The sequence below is a fragment of the Cyrtonyx montezumae genome, unplaced genomic scaffold (genome assembly GCF_038088225.1).
Source record: "Cyrtonyx montezumae isolate F1298 unplaced genomic scaffold, pur_monq_1.0 scaffold_17, whole genome shotgun sequence".
Classification (NCBI taxonomy): Eukaryota; Metazoa; Chordata; class Aves; order Galliformes; family Odontophoridae; genus Cyrtonyx; species Cyrtonyx montezumae.
In genome coordinates, this window is record NW_027071903.1 from 15,366,966 (window position 1) to 15,388,967 (window position 22,002).

Here is a 22,002-nt window from a genome sequence, read left to right on the forward strand (position 1 = left end):
GGGCACTGCTGCAGCTCAGCCCCTCGGAGCTGCTTGGTCCTCCTGCTGAGACCTGCGGGGGACGGCGAGATGCTCTGCCCCCCCCCCAGCACTTCCACCGTGTAAGGCACTAGGGAACGCTTTCACAGCCTCAAGTTGCACTCGTTCCTCACACTGCTGCCCCTTGGGAGTCCTTGCAGCTCTTGAAAATAGCTCGGGAGACCGCAAGGAGCGAGAGGGGCTTCGGGCGAGTGGCGTGAAGGGAGCACGTACCAACAGCGCCCGCAGAGCGCGGTCACCGAGCCCAGGCCCGGCCCTGGCAGCCACTTAGGGAAGCTCAAAGCAGGACATGCTTCCAACTTGCCAACGTGGGCAAGAACGGAGCTGCCCGAGCGTCCCAATGAAACCAGCTGGGAAGACAAATGTGAAGGCGGCAGCGGTTTCTGCCGGGCTCTACCAGCAACTGCGTGCTCTGCTCTCAAACAAGAATCCTGCCCTTGTAAGCGATGGATTTCCTCTGCAAACCTGGAAGCAGCTGTCTGCTGTAGGGTATTTTTCCCCCCTCAAACGTAAGAGTTTTGGTCTCCGTGTCACCCCTGTCAGCCACTGCCTGAAGTCCCATCGGGCTGAGGAGTCCTGTGCCAGGGGGCACAGCAGCAGGGAGGAGGAAGCCAGGGCTGTAACACAACCCCTCCTCCTCCTCCTCGCCATAGAACGGAAGGAGGAAGCTGCAGCAGAAAGGAACAGCAAATCCAGACAGAGACACGAGGAAGAAACAAGGACTGGCAAAGACAGATGTGAAAATCGCTGCGACACAGCCTCCTGAAGTAGGAGGCACTGCTTCCAAACTGCTTGCTTCCTCTTATCCCCAGGCTGTTAAAGTGTGAACAGTGGAGTCCTTCTCCAGCACCGGTTGCTTTAAGACTAGCGAGGCATGGGAGGTCGGGCACAGACACGAGGGACAGATCACAGACCCCGAAGGAGAATCAGAACTTGGAAGAGGGAAAGCAGGAGCAGGTGAAAACCATGTGGCCCTGAGCCTCAACCCTGGCAGAGTGCTCCTCCATCCACTGTGTGACGTAGGGCTGTTCTCACTCTCTATTTCTGGCACTGAAGAGTCAACACCAATTTCCACTCCTAAGCTTCATGGCTTCCACACCTCCCTGAATGGGGGGACTCGCTCTGGCAACCAGTTTTTAAGGCCCTTGTTGCCTCAGGTCCATCCAACTCCTTCTGTATGCGGAGCGCATCTCCATCATCACAAACTGGCCGACCAAAGACTCAACAGAAGGCACAGCTGAAGCAGCAGGGAACAAGACAGGAGCTTGCCAAGCTTTACAGCTCGTATTTACAGCACTTCACTGGAGAACAACCCCAAAACAGTTCTGAGTTACAAAGCGTTCGTCACGGCTGCGTCTGAACTCCAGGGGGATGCTGGCATCCGGGCGAGCAGGAAAGCCACAACAAATGGGTGGGTGTCAGGGGAACACCCAACCACCTCCTTCCACACCACAAGGAAAAGCTTTGCCTCGGGTTCTCACAGCCAGAGAAAGATGTCGCCCCGTGCGGTGCCCCAGCGCCGATGACGAAAGACTTACCAGCACTGCTGCCATCTCCACGAGGTGCTGGTTAAACCGACTGTGCTTAACTGGGCAGGTGGGAGGAAGCTGCTCGCTCCATCGCTGCGGGCGCCGACCCCTCCGCAAAGTGTTTGTGGGGAGCAAGGAGGAGTCCCAGCCCAGGTGACAGCAGAGCACAGCTGCCGTCCTGTGCCTCACACTGGAGGAGATAGAGAGGGTGGGGTCCCCAGGAGCTGCCCCGGGCCCTGCCCATCACTGCAGGGCTATGGAGATGTTTGCTCCAACACACTAGAACGCTCCCGTAGGTTTCTGGATGCGTGTTCAGCTCTGTGCTTCATCTGCTGGGATGCGGGGCAGCCCGGCAAGCAAAGGGCCGAGGGAGGGACGCAGAGAGGGTTCAGAAAGCTCGAAAAGTAAGGTTTTAAAACATACAAAACGGAACACGCCGGCCAAAAGTTTAAAAGTTGCAAGATGGGAAAGGGAAAAAATAAAATAAAGAAAGGTGTGGGGCGTGGAGATGGAGGCTGAGGTCTCCAGCTTGGGGAAAGGAGCGGGGATCCGGGATACTACTCCCTCTGGTAACCACTCAGTTCCACCTCGTCCTTGCGGCGACGCTGCGTGAAGAGGGAGCTGAAGGGGTAGAGCTTGGCTTTGGCCTGGAAGCGCTGCCCGGCGATGTCGATCTCGTACTCGCCCTGGTTGATGAAGTCAGTGGTCACCACCAGCTCCTCCCCCGTCTTCTCGTCCACGTGCCGCACGAAGCCGAGGCAGACGTGGCGCTCCAGCGTGTAGCTGTAGGCGCTGCTGGTGGTCCTCCCCACGTAGCGGCCGTTGCGGAAGATGGGCTCCCCCCACCAGGGCCAGAGGTCCATATCCGTGTCGTGGTCCTCGAGAATGAACATGGTGAAGCGTTTGTACACCCCGTTCTGCTTCTGCTCCAGCAGCGCCTCCTGGCCAACAAACTCCACTCCCTGGGGAAAGGAAAAGGAAAGCCTCGGCTGAGCGCAGGAACTGCTGAGTCCAACCAAGCGCTGACACGAGGTCAGCTGGAGCTTGGGAGTCACACTGCCCCACAGCAGCACCTCTGCACTCAGGGGGCCCGGCTCATCCAAAGGTGTGAGAGCGACGAAAACAAGCGAGGGGTAGAGATGGCCCCACGGCACGGGTTCTGGAGCACCCAGAGCACAGCTCGCAGTCACGCCCTCACAAACCCACCATAAAACACCCCGCCCGCCCTCTTGGGTGGCATCACTGCATCAGTGCACCCTGCCACCACCTCAGTTTTCCACCGTTACCTTTTCCAGCTTGACCTGGAATTCGCGGCCGCACTCCATGGGAGTGGTAAAGGCGTCCAGGTCCTGGCCCCAGAAGGCGAAGAACTTCTCGATCCTCAGGCTGCGGAGCGCGTAGTAACCGGCGTTCCGGATCCCGTACTTCTGCCCCATGTTCATCACCTCGTTGTACACGTGGAGGGCGTACTGCAGAAGGAAGGGACAGGCACAGAGCTGCACAGTGCCAGGAAGCACTCACACAGCACGGCCAGCGTTACCGCCTGGTGCCTGGAACACTAAACCGAGCAGGGCACCCCCCCTTGTGCCCTGCAGGCGTCTTTCCCACGCTGCATTTGAGTCTACGTGGAAAAACCACTGCGTGTGCAAGCAACTGTTTTAATCAGCTGAGGCTGCTGCATACTCTTACCTCTATGGGAATATAAAGCATGAAGCCGGGTTCTCCTGTGTGAGTGATGCTCATCACACGGATGCCGTTGGCGTAGCCCACGCTCATCTCCTGCGGAATCAGAGGGGGTGGAAAGATCCAAACTGGGACAGGGCACAGAGGAGCGGAAGGAACAGAGAAATGCCCAACGCACAGCACGTGGGCCGAGCTGTCTGCCACCAGCACTGAACCCAAACATGGAGACAGCAGTGATCCAAATGTTAATCCCGAGTTGCCACACGGTGGCAAGCCATGCAGCTGGGTCAGAACAGAGGCTGGTGCTTTACACTTCGAACAGCAGCTATCTGCTCAGCCCTCTGACGTGACGGTGACTCTAGAATCACCGACCCCAGCTGCCCCTGACTGATGGTTTGGGAACAGGTTACACAGAATTTGCCACGTGGCACTAAGCCTACAGCAAGCGGGATACTGAAAACAGATTCATATTCACCTCTGTGCCCAGCAAGCACGAGCCAAAGAAAAGCAGGTAGCAAAGTGAGCCTAACGAGGACACGACCAGGCTTTCAGTCTAATCACTGAAACCACGGTCCTTTACCTTAGTCCTTTCCCTTCTAGCATGCGTGCTTCAGAAACCTAGGCAGGCTGAGGAGGAAGGAAGCACGGTCACTCACCTTGCAGAAGAAAGAAGGAAAGTGTTCTGGGGTCATCGGGGCATAGGACAGCTCTGACAAGACATCCACAGCACGGGGGCCTATGAGGTTGAGAGCTGAAGGGAGGAAGATGATCATCAGAATGAGACCGAAGAGCTCTCACTCAGTGCTGCATGCATGCGTGCATCGTTTTTTATCTCTCTTTGGGAAGTCATGTAGTTCACACCATGGAGGGTCGTAAAGTTTACTTTAAGAATAGGGATGTCATTGAACTCTCCTGACAGGGCACAGGAGAGGAAAGCTCTCTCCCAGCTTGCCAGGAGGAAGAGTGTGAGCACTGGTTTCATCCATCCACTTGGAAAAGAGACCCAGCCACAGCTCTGCAGACACCATCTGTGATTTCAGGCCGTGCAACAAGGTCTGCTTTCGGTGATGCATTACCTGTGTACTTCCACGTCACATCTTCTAAGGTCAAGTTGCTATCTTCAGGCAAACGGTTCTTCAGCCAGGTCCAGCAATGGACTTGTTGGTCAGTGGGAGAAATCATAAAGAAGCTGGAAAAGTGAAACCAAGAAACAATGAATCCTGACAGCCACGAGATGACTCAGGTCATTCTACACCCACTGACCAATGGAGCCACTCAACAGCTTCCAAGATAACACAATGCCCAGTAAACTGGTTTAGGAAAACCACAGCTAAATGCCTCTGGATCAATGCCACCACATCTGTCAGGACAGGAAAGCTACACCTGCAAGCAGCAGCAGGGCTCTGTTGACAAGAAGGCAGCAGAAGCTCCAAAAGTGGCTGTCGAACTGCCTGCGTGCAGAGCCCACGTGGCAGCTCCGAGTTCACAGTCGTTCTGCAGAGAGTATCTGCAGCTCTTCAAGAGCAGTGATTCTGTGTACTCTGACAGCAGAAGAGTGCCTCATTCTCGAAGCAATTTCTTGTTTCAGCAACTCTTCCCTGACACAATGGTGGTTATTATCAACAGTGTCCGTAAACAGAACTCTATTTGATATGTGGAAACAAGCTAGTCTCTTGCACACAGATTGTGGGCTGAAGTGCATTATTGACAGAGATAATATCCACAGACGTGGTTAACAAGGAGGAAAGCTACCAGCTTCACACAGAGGCAGACAATGCTTTTAAACAACACACGAATGCAAATAGAGGAAGCGGAAGAAAAGCAGCTTCTGATGAGAGGAGCAGCAGAGAAGATTGCTTTCACACCAATACAAGAGCGTGCACACAAAACGGTGTAGGGAAAAAAGGCCCATGCTCAGCCAACACATACCCATTAAGAAGGTTTTAAACATTAGAAGGGTTTTTTGAGCCCAAGAGAGCTCAAGTTGCTGTATCTAAGCATGAGATCCTGTGATAGTGTCAGTTTGCATCAGAGAGGGGAAAAAAAAACACGTGAGAGTGCACTGTGCTGAGAATTAGAGGAGCCATACAGCAGTGCAAGTGGGAATCATCAGAAAGGAGCCACTTCAGCAGGGAACCCCAAGGAGAAGACTGCCCAGCAGTCAGTAAGCAAACACTGTCAGTCCAGACACTCAAACAATAAACTAATGACTGCAACAAATGTGCTGAAAATAGATCGGTCTTTCGATTGAGAAACTGGACAAATGAAGCCCAAACACTGGGTTGAAATCTGTTCCTATGTGCAGTCGCTCAAAGGGCCTATTTGCCCCAGCACAGGCAAAGTCATGCTCTCATTTGGAGTACTGTCTTTGCTAAGGGGCTCTTCAAGGTGCTAACGTCACACCAGATGAGGGTGGGAGAGGTGTGTACCTACCTGCGTTTGCTCAAGCGTGCTATGCTGCAGTCGTTCTCGTACCCCCCGTTCTCATTCAGCATGCCAGTATGCACAACGTGCCCGACCGGCACATCCAGGTCGTTGGAGAAGAGATACTGCAGGCTCTGCAGTGCCTGGTCTCCTGTGGACTGCATGCAACCAGGGTCAGACAAAGCCACACCAGAGGTGCGAGCTACACCGGGGCAGCACACCAAAGTTCTGGCCCAAATTCTTTCCATTCTTGCTGGGATTGTTCAGTGTGGAGGAGGCCCAGGGGAGACCTTACTGCTCTCTGTAGCTACCTGAAGGGAGGCCGTGGTGAGCTGGGGGTCGGCCAGGTCTGTAGGTCTTTTCCCACCCTGGGGATTCTATGATTCTGAGCTGGTACCTCTACGGACCGGGCCCCCAGCAGGCAGAAAGCACTCCGTGCTAAGCACTGTGGATCTGGCCATCTCTCCACCTATCCTCAAGAGCCAGCAGTGAGCTGAAGGCAGGGCCACGCCTGGTCACCCCAGTGCTACTTACACTTATCTCAAACTTGGTAAAAGACGACATGTCGATCACGCACACCGCCTCCTTGCAGCACTTGACTTCAGAACCCACAATATCAAACCAGTCCGGTTTGTAAAAGGTTTTGCTCTGATCCAAGTCCAGCAGGTCTAACGTCAAGAAGAATCAAACAGCTCATAAGCAGGACAGATTAAGATCCGACCCAGACTAACAGAGGTGCAGCAGGCACAGGAAAGCACAGCCTCACCTTTCCCGGGTGGGACGAAGTATTTGACTCTCTCGAAGCCGTGCTTCTCCATCCACCTGGCCCCCTGGGCATCCAGGCGGTCGTACAGCGGGGAGGTACGCAGCTGTCTGCCTGTCTGGAAGTCCCAGCGGGGAACTTTCAGGTCACACATGAGAGCTGCAGTGGTCACAGAGAGCCACCATTAGGGACAGCGGTGACTTTTAGCTAGGATTTTCTTCCGGATGACCGACTGTACCCGAACCATCAATTCCCTCCAAACAGTTCTGATTTTCCTCTTTCATTTTTGGACATTGGCAAATCTGCTTTGATCCATTTGTAGCTACAGAAAACTGCACAGAATGCATTGCAGATACTTGTAGTCCCGTGCTATCTGCACAGAACACTTCACATGTGTAGATGCCTGTGGCCCCATGACAATACTGATGATTTATACCTGAACAGAAACTCTCTCTTTTCCATGAAGTCACACTGACTGACACTAACGATGCACAGTTCCTCCCTGACAGCACCCTCTGTCAGCCACTCCTCATTCTGACAGCACTAACAGTGAGGTAACCATCAAATCCACCTTCTCCAATATCAGCAGCTCAGCCTTTTCTATCCACTGTACCTTTTCAACCAATATATGATAGCCTTTCTAAGAAAACAAGCATCCTTACGGATGCCCCCTCCTCCCTGGAAGCTCTCAAAGCCAGTCTGGATGGGGCTGTGAGCAACCTGGACTACAGGGAGGTGCTCCTGACTACAGCAGGGGGTTGGAATGAGATGAGCTTTAAGGTCCCTTCCAACCCAAACCATCCTATGGTTCTATGACCCTCCCTCGTTACCAGTACAGAGTACAACTGAAGGACATTTGAACATTTCCTTACAAATGTGAAGCTTCTTCTTAGGTCATAAATGACTTAAAATTGATTCTGAGATAGCCTAGTGTTTCTTATCAAACTCTTTCACTGGCTTTGCCTCACAGCCAATGATTTGGTTGAAGTGGCATTACCCAGTATCAGCACTAATGAAAGAGTGGGTAATGGGCAGAATGGGCTATGGGGGAACCTGACACCAGAAAGGTTGAACACAGCACTGCTCTTGTAAAAATGAGAGTAATAGCTCTCAAATGAAGATCAACACTGGAAAGCAGCCGCAGAGTAATGCCTAGAGTATCACCTGATCTTTGTGGAAGGAAGGTCAAAGCACAATGTTCTCATTTCCTGAATAGAAATGGAGCTCTACCCAACTTCCCTGCTTCCACCTGAACACATCTTTAGTTTAGACTAGGTGTTCAATTATTTTTCCTTCTTTTTTTTTGCAGTTGTACTTCATGCTTCTGCCTGAGACTTAAAAAGAGAACAGTCCGTGTTATCTTAGGACAGATAACAATAGGAGGAAACTATGGCTTTAGACAGGAAGAATGACTTCTGAACTCTGCTGGCATTTATTAGAAACTTGTACAGGAGAAAGCAGAATGTTTATCAGGCCTTCCTGAATTCCTGATCACATACTCCTATGCTAGAAGTGATGGTATTTTCACGCTGTAACAGTATACAAACAGAAACGTTGTCTGACATACCCCATCACTTCCAGCACAGACCTTGGTATTACTTTATTAGGCTGAAGATATGCACAAACTTCCCTAGAGCAGAGGCAAAGTACAGAAAAAAGAACGAGCACCCTCCCAACAGCATCTCCTCCAAGAAACGTTACTGAGAACACTGCTAACACACAGCAACCATCCCTGGAAACATCCTGGGAAATGCATCCCTGTGTTTGCCCCAGGGGAGGCCAGCAGGATAGAAAACGGTTCTTGGAGAGGTGACACTGATGGAGGGCAGACAAAGAGCAAATGTCTGCATGTCCTGGCACGCTCTGAACGCAGAGACCTCACTTACGCATTACTTCCATCACACGGTGACGGAGGAAGGTGCGACTGCTCTGAAGGGCACCAAAACGCTTCACATCCAGAGGCCAGACATTATCTGATGGATAGCCGTGCACCATCCACTCTGCCAGGTACCTGAAGGAAGCAGTAAAGGGAGATGAAGAAATTAATCATCAGAAGAAGAGTCTAGCTTCCAAGTCAGAAGCGAGGCAGTTTGGAGATGAGAATATCTGGCAGCTGGGAGAGAACAGAACTGAAATGGTACTCTGAGCTCCAGCAGAATCCAGAAGACTTTTCATTTACAAAACCATCCGTCAGCTCTCCGTGTTATTCATATCCCGCTAGGATGAAAGGGCTGCAGGAAGTGAAGGACACAAGTTATGTTCAGCTACACTTCTAGCAGTGAGGGAGGTACACATAGGCAGCTCAGACAAAAGCAGAGCTGAAGGATCTGTTCACAGCCCTTAAACAGAAAAACAGACGGTTGGAGACTGATCATTAAAAGTTACATTTGCTCACTTGCTTAGCTCCAGGCTGTAGCAGCAAATGGAAAACTGGTTTTTACCTTCAGAAGTGACTCTTAGAGAACCTCACTGCAAAGATTCTCTGTCCTACGCTACGGCAAAGAAACGTGATGATTTTCTTCTCTTGGCGAGTTAAATTATAAGGCAGTGGAGAGAAACTAGAGGAAAAATGCAGATATTAGCAGTAGCCATGGAAAACGAGCAGCTTGTTAAGAAGGCTGTACAGCAGAAGGGATGCAGGGCTGCCAAAGGCAGTCGGAGGAAGTGATGATCATTTTGCAAGCAACTTTGCTGCTGGGTTCACATCTAGATGCCTGTCGAAGTATTTGCATTAACACAGGAACTGGAACGCACTGGGAAATGACTGCATCTCTAGCTCACTGGCACAGGATAGTCCTTAGATGTACTGGCAACACCCAGCATCACATATGGATGCTCTGTCTGCTTTAGACTGACTCTCTTTTGAGAGAAGTTAACCGTGGTGTCAACTGGAAAACGCTCGTGGCTGCAGCCAAATAGAGAGTCAAAGGGTGTCGTGGAGTACAGAGGATGAAGGAGTAAGTGCTTTGCTGAGCTTTTCTCTCTTCCTGGGAGGGAGATAAAAATTGGGACTGGTTAGCTCAGGAAGCTCACTGAGTGCCCAGCAGGATGCTGATCACCAGAATGCCTGGAGAGAGGTGTGCGGGATAGGAGAGGCCAGCACAGACTGGGATACACCCAGAACATCACCAGAATGCAGCACTGCTCCTCTCCATCCCTGGAGTGGGAGCCCAAAGCCTCCTCTTTTGACAGCAGAGGGAACAGCGTCCAACACCGACACTCGAGCAGCCTTTTGTCTTAGTTCAAACCTTACACATAACAGTGAGAAACCACTTACTTGCCTGCTCCCCCACCATATGAGATCCCAGCTGAGTTCATGCCAGCCAGGACGAAGTAGCCCCGCACGGTGGGCGACTCGCCCATGATGCACCGCATGTCGGGCGTGAAGGACTCCGGGCAGTTCACCAACTGCATGATCTGCAGGGCCTCCACGCTGGGCATCCTGCGCAGAAGGGCACTCAGGAGAGGCTCTAGGGGGCAAGACAAAGAGACACAAAAGTCACAGCCTTCCATCCCGGAGCACTTCAGCTGCCTCACCATCAGCCAGGCCAGCACGCTGGAGGGCACGCTGCTACCCGAACACGAGGACACAGCTCTCGTGCCAGCACGTGTGCAGGGTCAAGGGGGCACCTGCTGGATTGTACTGGTGAGACAGAAGACCTCGTTTAACTGCTCACAGCAGATCATGCAGCATAGCACACACACAGCCACGCTGACTCAGACCAAGAGGTCAGTGCTGTTTCCCACAGTGGAAATGCGTTCATTTTTGTTAGGGAAAGCAACAGGAGCAGGCACCTAGAGAGCAGCAAGAAGAGCAAACTTCAGGACACCTGCCTCACACGTCTTGCAAGCCTACACTCAGCTGGAGCTAAAGCATTTCCTAAAACCTGGTAAGCTTTCCCTTCGTCCTACATGGTACTTACTAAATGCTTACTGAAAGCACGTAGCACACACTGGCGAGGAGCTCCATGCATTTAGTACTCATGACACGAGGAATCACCTCCTTTTGTTTCAAAACTCACACTCAATTACCCTTTTTGATGGTCCCCAACTGCAACTGCAGAACAGAGAGTGCACAGGGGATCCCCACCTAGCCTCTCCATCCCACCCAGGCTTCCCTAGACCTCTGTTCACCTCCCTTTGGTCCTTTCTCTTTTCCTGACCCATTTGGTCACTCCCTTGGAAGCTGCTCAGCCCCTGGCCCCACTCCCAGCAGCTCCTCTGCAGTAACATGATGCTCTCTGGTGACAGGAAGCCTACAACAACACCTCTTATCTGGTAAGCTATGGATTTAGAGCCTCATAACAACTCTGTTCTCTGCTCCTTGCCTAGCAATTCCTATCTTTTGCTTTGACTGCTGATGCCTGCACAGAGAACCAACACCATAATCAGTTCAAAGCCCATCACTTTGTACAGTGAAATGAAGTCCTCGGAATTCAGCACTAGTAAAAAGCTTTTCAAACACCAACATATTCAGATTTCACATTACCTAAGAAATCACAGACAGAAGCAGTCTTTGTGACCTGCTCCTTTTCTTCCCTCTCTCATGCACTGCAATTCCAGAGGGGGAGCCTGTCATTACAGACTTTCTTTTCTCATTGATAAAAAGAGGGATTGGTTTTAGATTTGTACTTACACCCAACACTTAAGCAACTGTACAAAAAATCAAAAGGTGTTCCAAGCCAAGAGATCAAAGCAGTAATGCTAAGGCTCAAACCACAGGAGCTGCTGCCCTAGGAAAGGATCAAATATTGTCTGAGCAAGCTCTGACTCTACTCAACTGCTCAGTACATTTAAATTGATGGAAGGGTGACAATGAAACGTGGCATGCAGTTGGTTTCAAAACTCAGGCGATTTGTGGGTGCCAGCGAGTGAAGCTTTCTTGTTTTAGCAGTACCCAGAAAACCAAAGAGGAAGTGGGTGCAGAGTTTGAGCAACTCATCAGCAAAGCTAGCATTTCGAGCAAGTCTGCAGCCATCTGCAGGTCTCTAACTTTCAGCACATGCCAGCACAAAGCTGCACACAACCCTGGCTCCCACCCACCACCCTGGAGTTTGAATGGCTTGTGGTATCGTCATCTCAGTCACAAAACTAAAAGAAAGCAGTGTAATGTGGGGTGTGGCTGGAGGAACACACCAGCACTGCAGAAAGACACCAGCAAACATCTAGCTGTGTCAGAGTCACAGGCAGAGGGCATCCACTGGGAAGCAGAGAGCTCTGACAAAGGGCAAAACTGATTCTGTAAAACAAAGGGGAACTGAAGATGAGATGGCACACACAAAGTTACGAGGTATAAAAGCTGAGAAAAAAGGGGACTATTAAAACATGCTATACTCCTTCCCTCATAAAGAAGGCTCCGTATCAGAAGTACATCCAGAACATAAAAAGCAAGCAATATGGGAGGAAAAAGACAGCATATGTGGAAAGCAACAAACCACAACACTGTCGGTGTGGAATGAAGTCTGGGAAGCAACAATACCAGCTTCTGCCCACAGAGCAAACTTCCTGCACTGGAAATACACTTGGCAGTCGACTCTGCCAGACCTGCCTTTGCTGCTGCAGGACTCTGTCCCTCAGCACGTACCGAAATGATCCCAGTCTTCCTGAAGGTTGTGGATCTCCAACTGGTTCCGTCCCTCTGTGAAAAGAGGTTTGGGGTTCTTCTCAAAGCCCCCCGAGAGGATGCCACCCTGCCAGCTGCGGATGTAGATCCTGCCATCAGGGTCCACAACAGCTGCAGAGGGAAGAAAAGAGGTGGGAAGGGAGTCGAGATGAGGGACAGCTACCTCTGGCCACCCGTGGCAAACATCACTGGGGTCTGGTGCTGGGTTGGGACAAGAGCAGCCCACACCAGGAGAACAAATAGTTTTAGTCACCCAAACTCATGCTTCCACACCGCTTATGGTTCTCATGTGATTACCAAACCAGTGCCAATTCCCACCACAACCACAAAGGTTCACAACCGAACCTAAAGAGCACCAAAGCCAGCAGGACAGCACCACACATCCCTCCTGGCAAGGGATTACAAACCCTTATGCACACTCACTTCCACTGCAACTGCACCCAGGATCGAACACAGCACCAGAAGAAGTCCTGCCCTCCCCCTTGTTTTCCCAGTGTATTAGCAACTGTTATTTTTAATGCACACGAGTCACTGATCCACTTGGCTGCAGGCCACTGGCATCAAGAAGGCAGGCAGTGGGGGGGTGAGAGCAGGCAGTCAGGTCGGGATTGCTCCTCTAGTGGCAGCATCTACTTCAAGCACTTATGAAACTCCACCTGCCACGCCTCACTGCCACGTTTTTTTTTTCCCCACTCACAAACAAGTCACGAATATATATTTTTAAACTACTCCACAGAGTCTGGTCAGAGAGCTGAATTCCTTGGAGAACATAGATACTACTCAGTAGAAGCAGAAATTGCTAGAGACTGAGAGTAAATAAGCAAAACTTTCTACTCCCCAACCACTTTTCAAACACAAGGGCTTTTACTTAACAGATCCATAAGCCAGAATGTGAGGGAGAAGCAATTAGCTCAAGTGCTTGGGGTTGCCCCTACAGCTCATAGACATGTAAATGCCATTGTAAAGCCTTAGCTTCAGTTGGAGGAAAGGAATAGATGGGCCGTGTGGGGCCAGCAGCCTGCAAGGAAAACATAGCTCCAAGCAACAATCCTTTCTCTTCAGACACACCAGCCAGGCAAGCTAGACTGGAGGGCATTCACCTGCTCAGCTGACCAACTCTCAAAACCAGTCTCTGTAGCAAAAGCTTTCCAAGGGTCTTTCCCACCTTCCAACCTTGGTGACTCTGTGATATACATTACTATGGCAATAGGATACTCAGAGCTGTTTGGTGAGGAAGTACTTCCCACTTCCAACTGAGCTGAGGACTCACAGTCCCTGTTGGCCCTTTTGTCCCAATACACACCACCTGGGGAAAGCAGATGCGATTCTCTGAGAAGCTGAAGAGCCCTTACTGGGGACATTGCTTGCCAGAGGTTCCTTGAAAGGATGTGTGAGGAGGTAGAAGTGCTCGCAGGCGTGGAGTGGGATATTGACTGGCTCCTCCCCAGAGTGGCCCAACTCATAGGCCCACTGAAATGGGGAAAAAAAAGAAGTGTGTTAGAACATAAAAGAAGAAAAACTGTAACAGAAAAAGGCACACGCAAACTGATCACCTCCGTGGGTTGGCTTTCACAAAGGGCCAAAGAAGATGTGCTTTCAGTGCCTAAGTGTTAAACAATGTGGGTTTTTTCTTGTTTCCTTAGGATTTAAACTATTTAGGCCGAAGACTGCATTTCTGTGTGAGGTATGACCCTTAGACAAGCCAGACCTTGATGAAGATAGGTCAACTTAAAACGCAAAAGCAAAATAAGATCTGTACACCACAGCCAGTGCTAGGCTCAGCTCCTAGAAGCAGCCACCACTCAGGTGCTGCTGCTGCAGGGGTGACAGCAATCGTGAGATGGGTTTTCACAGCAGAGAAACAACGGCACAAAGCAAGAACAACAAACACAGCAACTTATTGCACACGGATGTCTGAGAGGGAGAGCAGAGCAGCGAGACTTAGCTCTCACTCAGGCAGAAAGTGGAGCTCTCTGTGCCAGTAGGGCTGAGTAACACAACTCCCATCTGCTCCAACAACAGAGAAAACATTTAATCATCCAACCTGGCCAGCACAGTTGACGAAGTACTGGCACTTAATGTGTCCTCTGTCGGTCTCAACTCCGGTCACACGACCCTTCTGCACCGAGACGTGACTGACACTCGTCCTCTCATGGATCTGGATGCCTGCAGAGGACACAGGAAAGTCAGCACGCTGCCAGTGTGTGTGTGTGCCACAGCGTCAGGCTGCTAGCACTGGCTGCTTCAGCTCCACCTATACACTCTTCACTTCTTTAAGACAAAACACCCGCGCTTGGCCCAATGAAATCCCCCTGTCTGCAGAGCAGCATGCATGCAGTTTCATTACTGAGTTGATGATGAGTTACCCAACCCTTGTATTGATTCTGTGAAAGAAGAGCCCAACTGCAGATTGCTTTCACTCATAGTGCCTCATTTTCAGCGGGGTCCTACGAAGGACCGTAGTTCTGACAAAACACATTCAGGATGCGAAGAAACCATTCAGCCTGGCAGCAAGAATAGATTTTAAAGAACAGGAAGCTCATAGAAGCCACCAAGCCTTGGTCTTCAGTGCTTATGGGAACGTCCAGAAGTGGAATATTGCTCTCTTTTATGGAAGGAAGGAACTGGGACGCACCGTTGCGCGACGCGGCCGTCGCCAGAGCCAGGCTCACGTTGGCAGACAACACGAGCGCATCCTCGGGCACGTACATGGCCCCCACGAGGTCGTGGATGTTGATGAGTGGGTGGAGCTGTGCCACTTGCTTCGGGCTGATGATTTCGCAGGGGATCCCTGAGACACTGCCACAGAACACAGGAAAAACGCTGCCCTCAGGGCTCAGGGGAGAACCCATGCCCGCGTGAGATCAGATGCGTCTCCTGCTCATACGTACTTCAGCGACGAAGCAATGCGCTTCAGGGAGATGAGGCGATCCTGAGTCTGAGCCAGTGACACTGAGCCTGTCTTCACATACCCTGTGACAGTCACCAAAGTCGAGTCAGGTTTGGGCAGGATCTCAAATTCCTTTTAATTTCAGACCCTCCTCGAAAGCTAGGAGGTCTCAGCCCTACGTAACCTGAGCACCCCTCAGCTAGCCATCACAAATGGCAAAATAGACAGAAAGTGCTTCAATCCTCGAGCCGTGCTCTAACTCTCCTTCGTTCGTTCACTTGAGCTCACAAAACAGGCTCCACACATGGAACCTATTAAAGGGGAAAAGAGGTTACTGCCAAAAATGTGAGCACGTCATCTGGTAACTATGCAGAAGAACAAAACCCCAACCACCAGAAGCAGACGTCCTGTGCTTCCACCACCTGCAGCAGCTTAACGCTAACCTTAATCACAGACATGGCCACTGACACGCATGACACGTATCACAAGTCCTCGTCAGCAGAAAACTTTCAGTTCTTCATACCAGATTCATGCCCCAGCATTTTCTGGTGGGGGGGGAGAATTTCAACGTGTTTCCAGGGTGAGACTGGAGTAAAACACCTCACTTTGCCAGCACTTTGGAGCTTGTCCCCCTTCTGCCTTTCTGAGAAGCTGCAGAACATGGGGTGTTTGCCCTGATCTCCTTTAAGTGTCCTAGGGGAAACTTGTCCAGGTTACAGATGAGAGGAAGGAGGCCCACGCTCTGCAGGCAGCCTGCCTTCAGCCCGCCCACCTGACACCTTCCTCCCATTCTTCTGACTGCATTTTTTTGCATCCACACTCCGCCCAAATATCTCATTCTTTGAACAGGAACCACCGCCAATTCAGACATCAGGGCATTACTTCACCGATCCGACCTCCCAGAGCTTACTCAGTCACTCAATGCTTACACTTTTGGTACCTGTTTGCACTCCTGTCTCTTGCTCCAGCTGCTCATACAGCTTATTGGAATAGTCTGCCATCTTCAGCTCGATGGACACGGGTCGGGCCGTGCTCACGATGCCCGCACAGAAGCGCGTGGTGCCTGCAGCCAACCTGCAAGAGAAGCCACAAAGATGGCCTCGTCCAGCTGACGGGCAGAGAGGCGAGCACGTGCCCCAGGAAGGGCTGCCCCAGCACGAGCAACTGCCTCTCCCCCAAGCACACCAGACCAAGAGCACCCCCCCTCTTTGTTGACCTTGCAAGCTAAACACCATCACGAATAGGGAGCAGAACCCGTCCTGCCCCTTGGGACAACTCAGAAGCTATAAGGTGGATGATGAAATAGCCAGGATGCTTTTGCTCTACCTTGCTTTTGAAAACACATTCTAAGTCAATTTCTCGTTAACTCGCCCTGAACGTTGGCATTTGTCAAAGAAAGCACTTGAAAAAGATGATCTGACACCCCATCAACCTGCCTACCTAATGGGTCTGCCTCCAAAGCTTCCCTCAGAGGAAGTTAACTTGGATTCCTCAGAGTCTTCGCAGCTGCCAGAGATAGAAGCACAGGCCTCTTTGCCCTTTATAAGCCTGCCCTTCTAGGTACTTTGTCAAGTGCTTGCATAGAAGGAAGACCTGTTAATGCTCTCTGCAGCACAGACAGGCAAAGACAAGATAGATTCATTCAAGTATTCATCACATAATTTACTGCCGCACTTTCAGGCCGCCTTTCCTGCAGATGTGGAAGGTATTCTTCATGCTGCACCCCTCCTCGCATGGGCTGAGCTCCCAGATCTCAGTTTCTTCTCTTTGGGAAAGCACCTGATGCTGCCTGCATCCCAGGCACGCAAAGTCAGGGAGTCACAGCCACGTCCTCGAAGGCAGCAGGGGCTGCGGTGGTGGTGCAGGACTTTATGGCATGTGCCACCTCCTGTTTCTGGAGGTGGTCAGTAGGGGTGGGGTGGTTTATACAGTTTTAGGTACATGAACGTGGTCCACCCATCTAAGCCACGCTGCGTTTTGCTAGATAGCTGAAACTAATCCACAGGCAGAGTTGGTGCAAACTACCAGCTTAGTTCAGTTGCATCTCTTGAGCCATCTCTATCAGTAACATTCACCTTGCAGATCAACTGTGTCAACTGTTCTGACTTCTGCAGCTCAGATCTGTGCAGGCAGGCAGGAGATAAACCGAAATCTCCCTTGAACATACGTGTCTATGTACAAAAAAATGCAAGCAGCTTTGTCAACCCCATTGTCTCCCACACCTACACACGAGTACCTTCAGTACTCGTTGCTGGGAGCCTGCAGGTGAAGAAAATACACCCTGTGTCTCCAAGGGTCAGTTGAGAAATTAGCATCATCATAATGCCACTGAACAAAAGCTTAACATGAGTGAGAATGCACAGATTTCAGGTGTGCAGTTTGGGATCTCTTCTCTTGGACAGATGCTTCATCTCTGCAGCAGATGCAGGCAGACAGGATTTGAGGGCAGAGGACTGCAGGGATGGACCCTGAGGGAGAAACCCACAGCTGCCCCCAGAAAACACCATCAGCCAGCTCTCAAACAGACCCACTCAGGGCACAGCTGAGCCCACCAGCCACGTCAGTGGTGCCTCTATGAAAACGTACTTATGGGTGAGAAGCATCAGAGCAGGTTTTCCATGAAGGACTGCAGCCCTTAGGAAGAGTCCACGTCACAGCCTGCTACAGATGTAAGAGAGAAGGTGTGGCAGAAACCATCACACACCCAACACACACCCCCTGCTCCTGGGGAGAGAGCAGGAGCCAAACTGAAGGCAGAAAAGGAGGAAGGGAAGAGAAAGGGAAGGGGTTCTCGTACTCGTGGAGCAGCAGTGTCATAATTACATATCAGCCTGCTCCACAGCTCCAGCCCCGAGCGAGGCAGAAATCACGTGTCCCACTACACGCTGCTGTGCACAAAGTTCTGGTTTTTTTCAGCCCCGTTACCAGAAACCCTCACCTGCCCTGCTCAAGCAACACGACATCCTTCCATCCCAGCTTGGCAAGGTGATAGGCCACCGAGGTGCCCGTGATTCCTCCGCCGCAGATGACCACCTGTGCCTGCGCCGGCAGCGGGACGGGCTGGGACTCGGCCGCCCCAGAGGCGCTCCGGCAGCAGGCCACGCTCCTCCACTTCGGGTCAGCCCCACGCCACCGCACGTCGGCCAGCAGCCGCAGGAACATCCCGGCCGCTCCCTGCCGAGCACACCCCGCTTATCCGCAGATCCCTTAGAGGCGGCACGGAGCGGGCGGGCCCAGGAGGAGGAGAGGGCGGTGAGAAGGTTAGGGTTAGGGCTGCGGCCGCTCCGGGCCGGGGGAGAGCGGGGCCGGGGGACAGGAGGCCGGACTGACCTTCCGCGCTTTACGGCAGGCGGGCGGCAGCGCGACAGTCGCGCTGCGCGCCGCACCACAGCCAATCGCAGGCCTGCGTAGAGCAAAGGGGCGGGGTTAGTTAGCCCCGCCCCCAAGGGGTTTCCCTTAAAGGGGACGCGGCGCGTTGGAGGAAACTGGGGGTGAGGGCGTCCGCAGGGCGGCTGGAAGGTAAGAGTCAGAAATAAATGTGAACACCACAAGTAAAAACCTGCAGACTCTTTTTATTAAATTCTCCCATTTCATCTGTACAGAAAAAAAAAATGCACATTATGTTCAGAACCTCAGTAACATCTCAAAATTACACAGCATGAACATGTAAAAAAAAAAACCAAACAAACAAGAAACGGCCAGGAATTTATACACAGAAAGGAAAACAATTTACAAAAAGAAAAAAAAAGTCTTGTTAATGTCACATTAAAAAAAAGAAAAGACTGAAGTTCAAACAGCCTTTGCTGCACAATGAGGATGCTGGCTCTGTCTCACACTGCTGGGGAGGGCTGCCCACCCCCACACCCACTGCGTGTGCCCACGTGACCCCCTGCCACACCACCAACTGAACGTGGAGCTGTGTTTTAGCAGAAGTCTCATCCCACCTGGAGCACGTTTCCTCCTCTACAATGTTTTCAGATGCAAGCCATCGTCCCTAGCCACACCAGTCATGCAACATCCTGAAGGGCAGAAGCAAGGCAGGAGGAGGCAACACTGGAACTCAGCAAAAGGACTTTTTGTTAGACCCACCAGGCGAGCAATAAATAAGGTTATTTCTTAAGGTCAGCAAGAATGAATGCTAAGAGGCCAGCTGGAGCTGCCCACATCCTCCCGACATGCTGTCAGGAAACACAACCTGCTAACTAGAAAAAGCTGCACGCCTTGCTCATTACCAGTCACTTCCTCCACCTGCAGCAGCACGAGCATCCCCACACCAAGAGCAAGCTCTACACAAGCTTTTGCAATAAGGACATAGCATTCTGCAGAATGCAGTCTTCCCCGCTGACACTTTTTGGGCTGATGACAGTTCCAGTATTTTCCACCAAATCACAACAGGCTTCCTTAAATTCAAGGCAGCAGCAGAGGTTCTTACCACCATTTATCTCCTATCCTGCAATGGAAAAACCCGTGGGCAAGGTGTGCTGGCAACGGGCAAAGCAGGTTATTTTTGGAAGAGTATTTTTGAGGGTTTCTGTGCTTCTGAGAACTCTTAGATTTTTAGGTATAGATGATGAGGAGGAGAGCATCTCAAGAGTGGGACTGGGTACATCTCTAGTCAGAAAAAAAAAAGCAAGATTGGTCACCAGCAGTGTAAGGAAATCTGATTTTCACACACGAGTGTAATGCTTACTGATACAAAGGCCCGAACCCTCCGGCCAGCACCACAGCTTCACAAAGTTATAGTGACAAAGGATGTTGGAAGGAAACATGCAGAGAGGCACTCAGCATCTGCCTTTGCCCCCAGAGCTGTGGGCTCTCATGCTTCTCAGGCGTCGCACCAAAATACATCAGCACGCCGTCTCCAAAACCAACAAGGCAGGAAGCTTGGATCACCCCAAAGTCAACCTTCCCCACATCACAAAGCAAGATAAAAACAAACAAAAAAAGCAAGCAACCAACCCAGAACGTACAGAAGTTACCTTCACAGTGGAACATGGTTTTTACATTCAGAGCTATAGCTACAAACCTACAACTTTCACCGCAACGCCATTCATTTGGAATTTAGTGGAAGATGCTACTTCTAGACAACAAACCATCTTCATTAGGCTTTTCAATCTAACCAGGTTACAAATTGCCTTTTCAGAATTCACGACAGGTTAAAAAAGCCCAGTCAGCCATTTCCTTGTGCCTGATGGATGTTCAGGAAGCAAGGCTTGTGCCATGCAAGAAGACCACACACGATTCCCCTTCTCTTCCCTGCAGCTCTGCAAGCACACCCATCTCTGCAGCAGTAATGGCAGCTCCCAGGCTGTCCCACCAAACAATCTACCTTTATAATTGCCAAATTAACATCTGAGGTGTAATACGTCTGTGCTGCCTCAAGAGATGCAGTGGAGCATTCCTCTTCTGTTCTGGTTCACATTTACAGAGGGCTGGCTTAGCTCCATCAGCACCAGGAAAAAGGGGGGAGGAAATGCAGGTTTAGTTTCTGTTCTACCTCACAACCTCACCAGTACCCAGCACACACTAGTTCTCTACTGAACCCTCACTGCCCAAACTTCCTTTACCATCTGCCTTGTGCTTGAATACTCAGAGACAAAAGGGCTCACCAGCAGAGCAAGGACCACCTGCATCACCAAACACTTGCTACCTGTCCTCTGAACGGGACGAAGGAACGTTTGTGAGAAGCTTCACATGAGACAGCTTTCTAGCACTTCACAGAGGCAGCAAAAGCCATCGCAGTATTTTGCATCTGCCACTCTGTACATGCAGCATTGTGGCAATCAGCCGGTCCACAATCCAGGACGTCTCAAAGCTGTCTCCCTCATTATTACAGAGAATAATGCAGAGAACTGGAAATGCCAGATCTTACCTAGCAGCGTGCTAAGAGGGAAAATAAAGTCATGGCTCAAGCATCAGCCAAAGCTAGACAGGTTCAGGCACGTGGGTTTTACTGCAGCACACGCAGGTGAGCACATCAAGAAGGCTGATGAAGTACACTGTACACACTATATTGTCTCTCGTGCAGTCACTTCTAGGTTGAGAGTGTTGGGGAAACCTATCTCCTCAGGTTCTGACCACAGCACGTGGCTTCCCACTTCTAGCACTTGAGGAACAAGGACGGCAGCCACAACAACAGGCACAGCTTTTCCAGAACTTCTTCCCTCCAGAGCACCGATGTGCACACACTCACGTTTCTGCCTTTCATGCAATGCCGTTCTCTTCCCCCCCTCTCCTACCTGGCTTTCAGGACCAGCACCTGCACCCCGCATCCCAGGGAACACACCAGCTGCTATCCTCAGTAGGAAACTAAAACAGTGCCACAAGTCAAAATGATGGAGGCCAGTTACAAACCACTGTGTCAGCCCACAGGTAACCGACAGAGCGGGCACGTCGAGCGTTCGGTCAAATTCTGCATCACTGACAAAGCACTGGACTGCCAGGGTGTCATTGCCACCTGCAGGAAGTTAACTGGGAAGGGTAACAGCTCAGCAGCAGCAACGTAAAAGAAAAGGAGTGTGAAAAATGTCACTGCATCGTCACTAATAAAAATATTGACCAAGGAGCCGATCCAGGCACCTCCTGACAGCAGCACTGCACACTGCTGGCAGGCTCTCCAGCCTCGTGTCTACGCCGTGTCTTTACTGGAGTTGCAGTGTTCATGTGAGTACTTAATCCTGGTCGGTACTTTATTCTATCTTGCGAGCGGCAGAGGAAGAAAGGGAGGACATCTTTTCAGCCAAACAAATCCACAGTAACAAAAGCAGGATATTCACTAGGAGAGGACAACAGTGCTGGTGTCCTTAGGTTGTCCCAGACTATGCTCTGAAGATGCTTTACACAAGATGAGCAAGATGTCCAAAACAAGGCCAACTGTGGTGTGAGATGCAATTTACCCTTTACTTTCCTGCCTCAATTTCACCCAGCCACGGAGGAGGACTATATTTCAGTACGAACCGTTACCTAAATCATATAGTTGGTATGCAGATATACGTCTTCCTTTTAAAAATTTACTTAAAAACTGCTTGAGCTGCAGGTCGTATCAGTCTGA

The 22,002-nt window shown here is 51.0% G+C and overlaps 1 protein-coding gene across 1 annotated transcript; it reads right to left on the minus strand.

Moving 5' to 3' along the window:
• Positions 1–1,955: 1,955 nt before the first annotated feature.
• Positions 1,956–18,102, minus strand: PDPR (pyruvate dehydrogenase phosphatase regulatory subunit). Its single transcript, XM_065733437.1, has 17 exons — positions 17,890–18,102; positions 15,892–16,025; positions 14,953–15,034; positions 14,697–14,860; positions 14,106–14,227; positions 13,414–13,531; positions 12,023–12,172; positions 9,716–9,908; positions 8,325–8,449; positions 6,442–6,597; positions 6,210–6,343; positions 5,685–5,833; positions 4,328–4,440; positions 3,908–4,002; positions 3,258–3,347; positions 2,855–3,037; positions 1,956–2,530 (listed from the first exon to the last, which is right to left on the minus strand). Exons 2-17 carry the CDS (start codon positions 15,950–15,952, stop codon positions 2,126–2,128), a joined length of 2,340 nt encoding a protein of 779 aa, XP_065589509.1. The 5' UTR covers positions 15,953–16,025; positions 17,890–18,102; the 3' UTR covers positions 1,956–2,125.
• Between the last annotated feature and the right edge of the window lie 3,900 nt (positions 18,103–22,002).

Bases quoted from the DNA above. Each gene is read 5' to 3' on its own strand.
- PDPR (XM_065733437.1), bottom strand. From the start codon at position 15,952: ATGGCAGACTATTCCAATAAGCTGTATGAGCAGCTGGAGCAAGAGACA. The intron at 14,861-14,952 runs GTACGTATGAGC...GTTCTGTGGCAG, and splicing joins CGCATTGCTTCGTCGCTGAA to TGTCTCAGGGATCCCCTGCG. The intron at 9,909-12,022 runs GTACGTGCTGAG...CTTGCCCCCTAG, and splicing joins GGAAGACTGGGATCATTTCG to AGCCTCTCCTGAGTGCCCTT.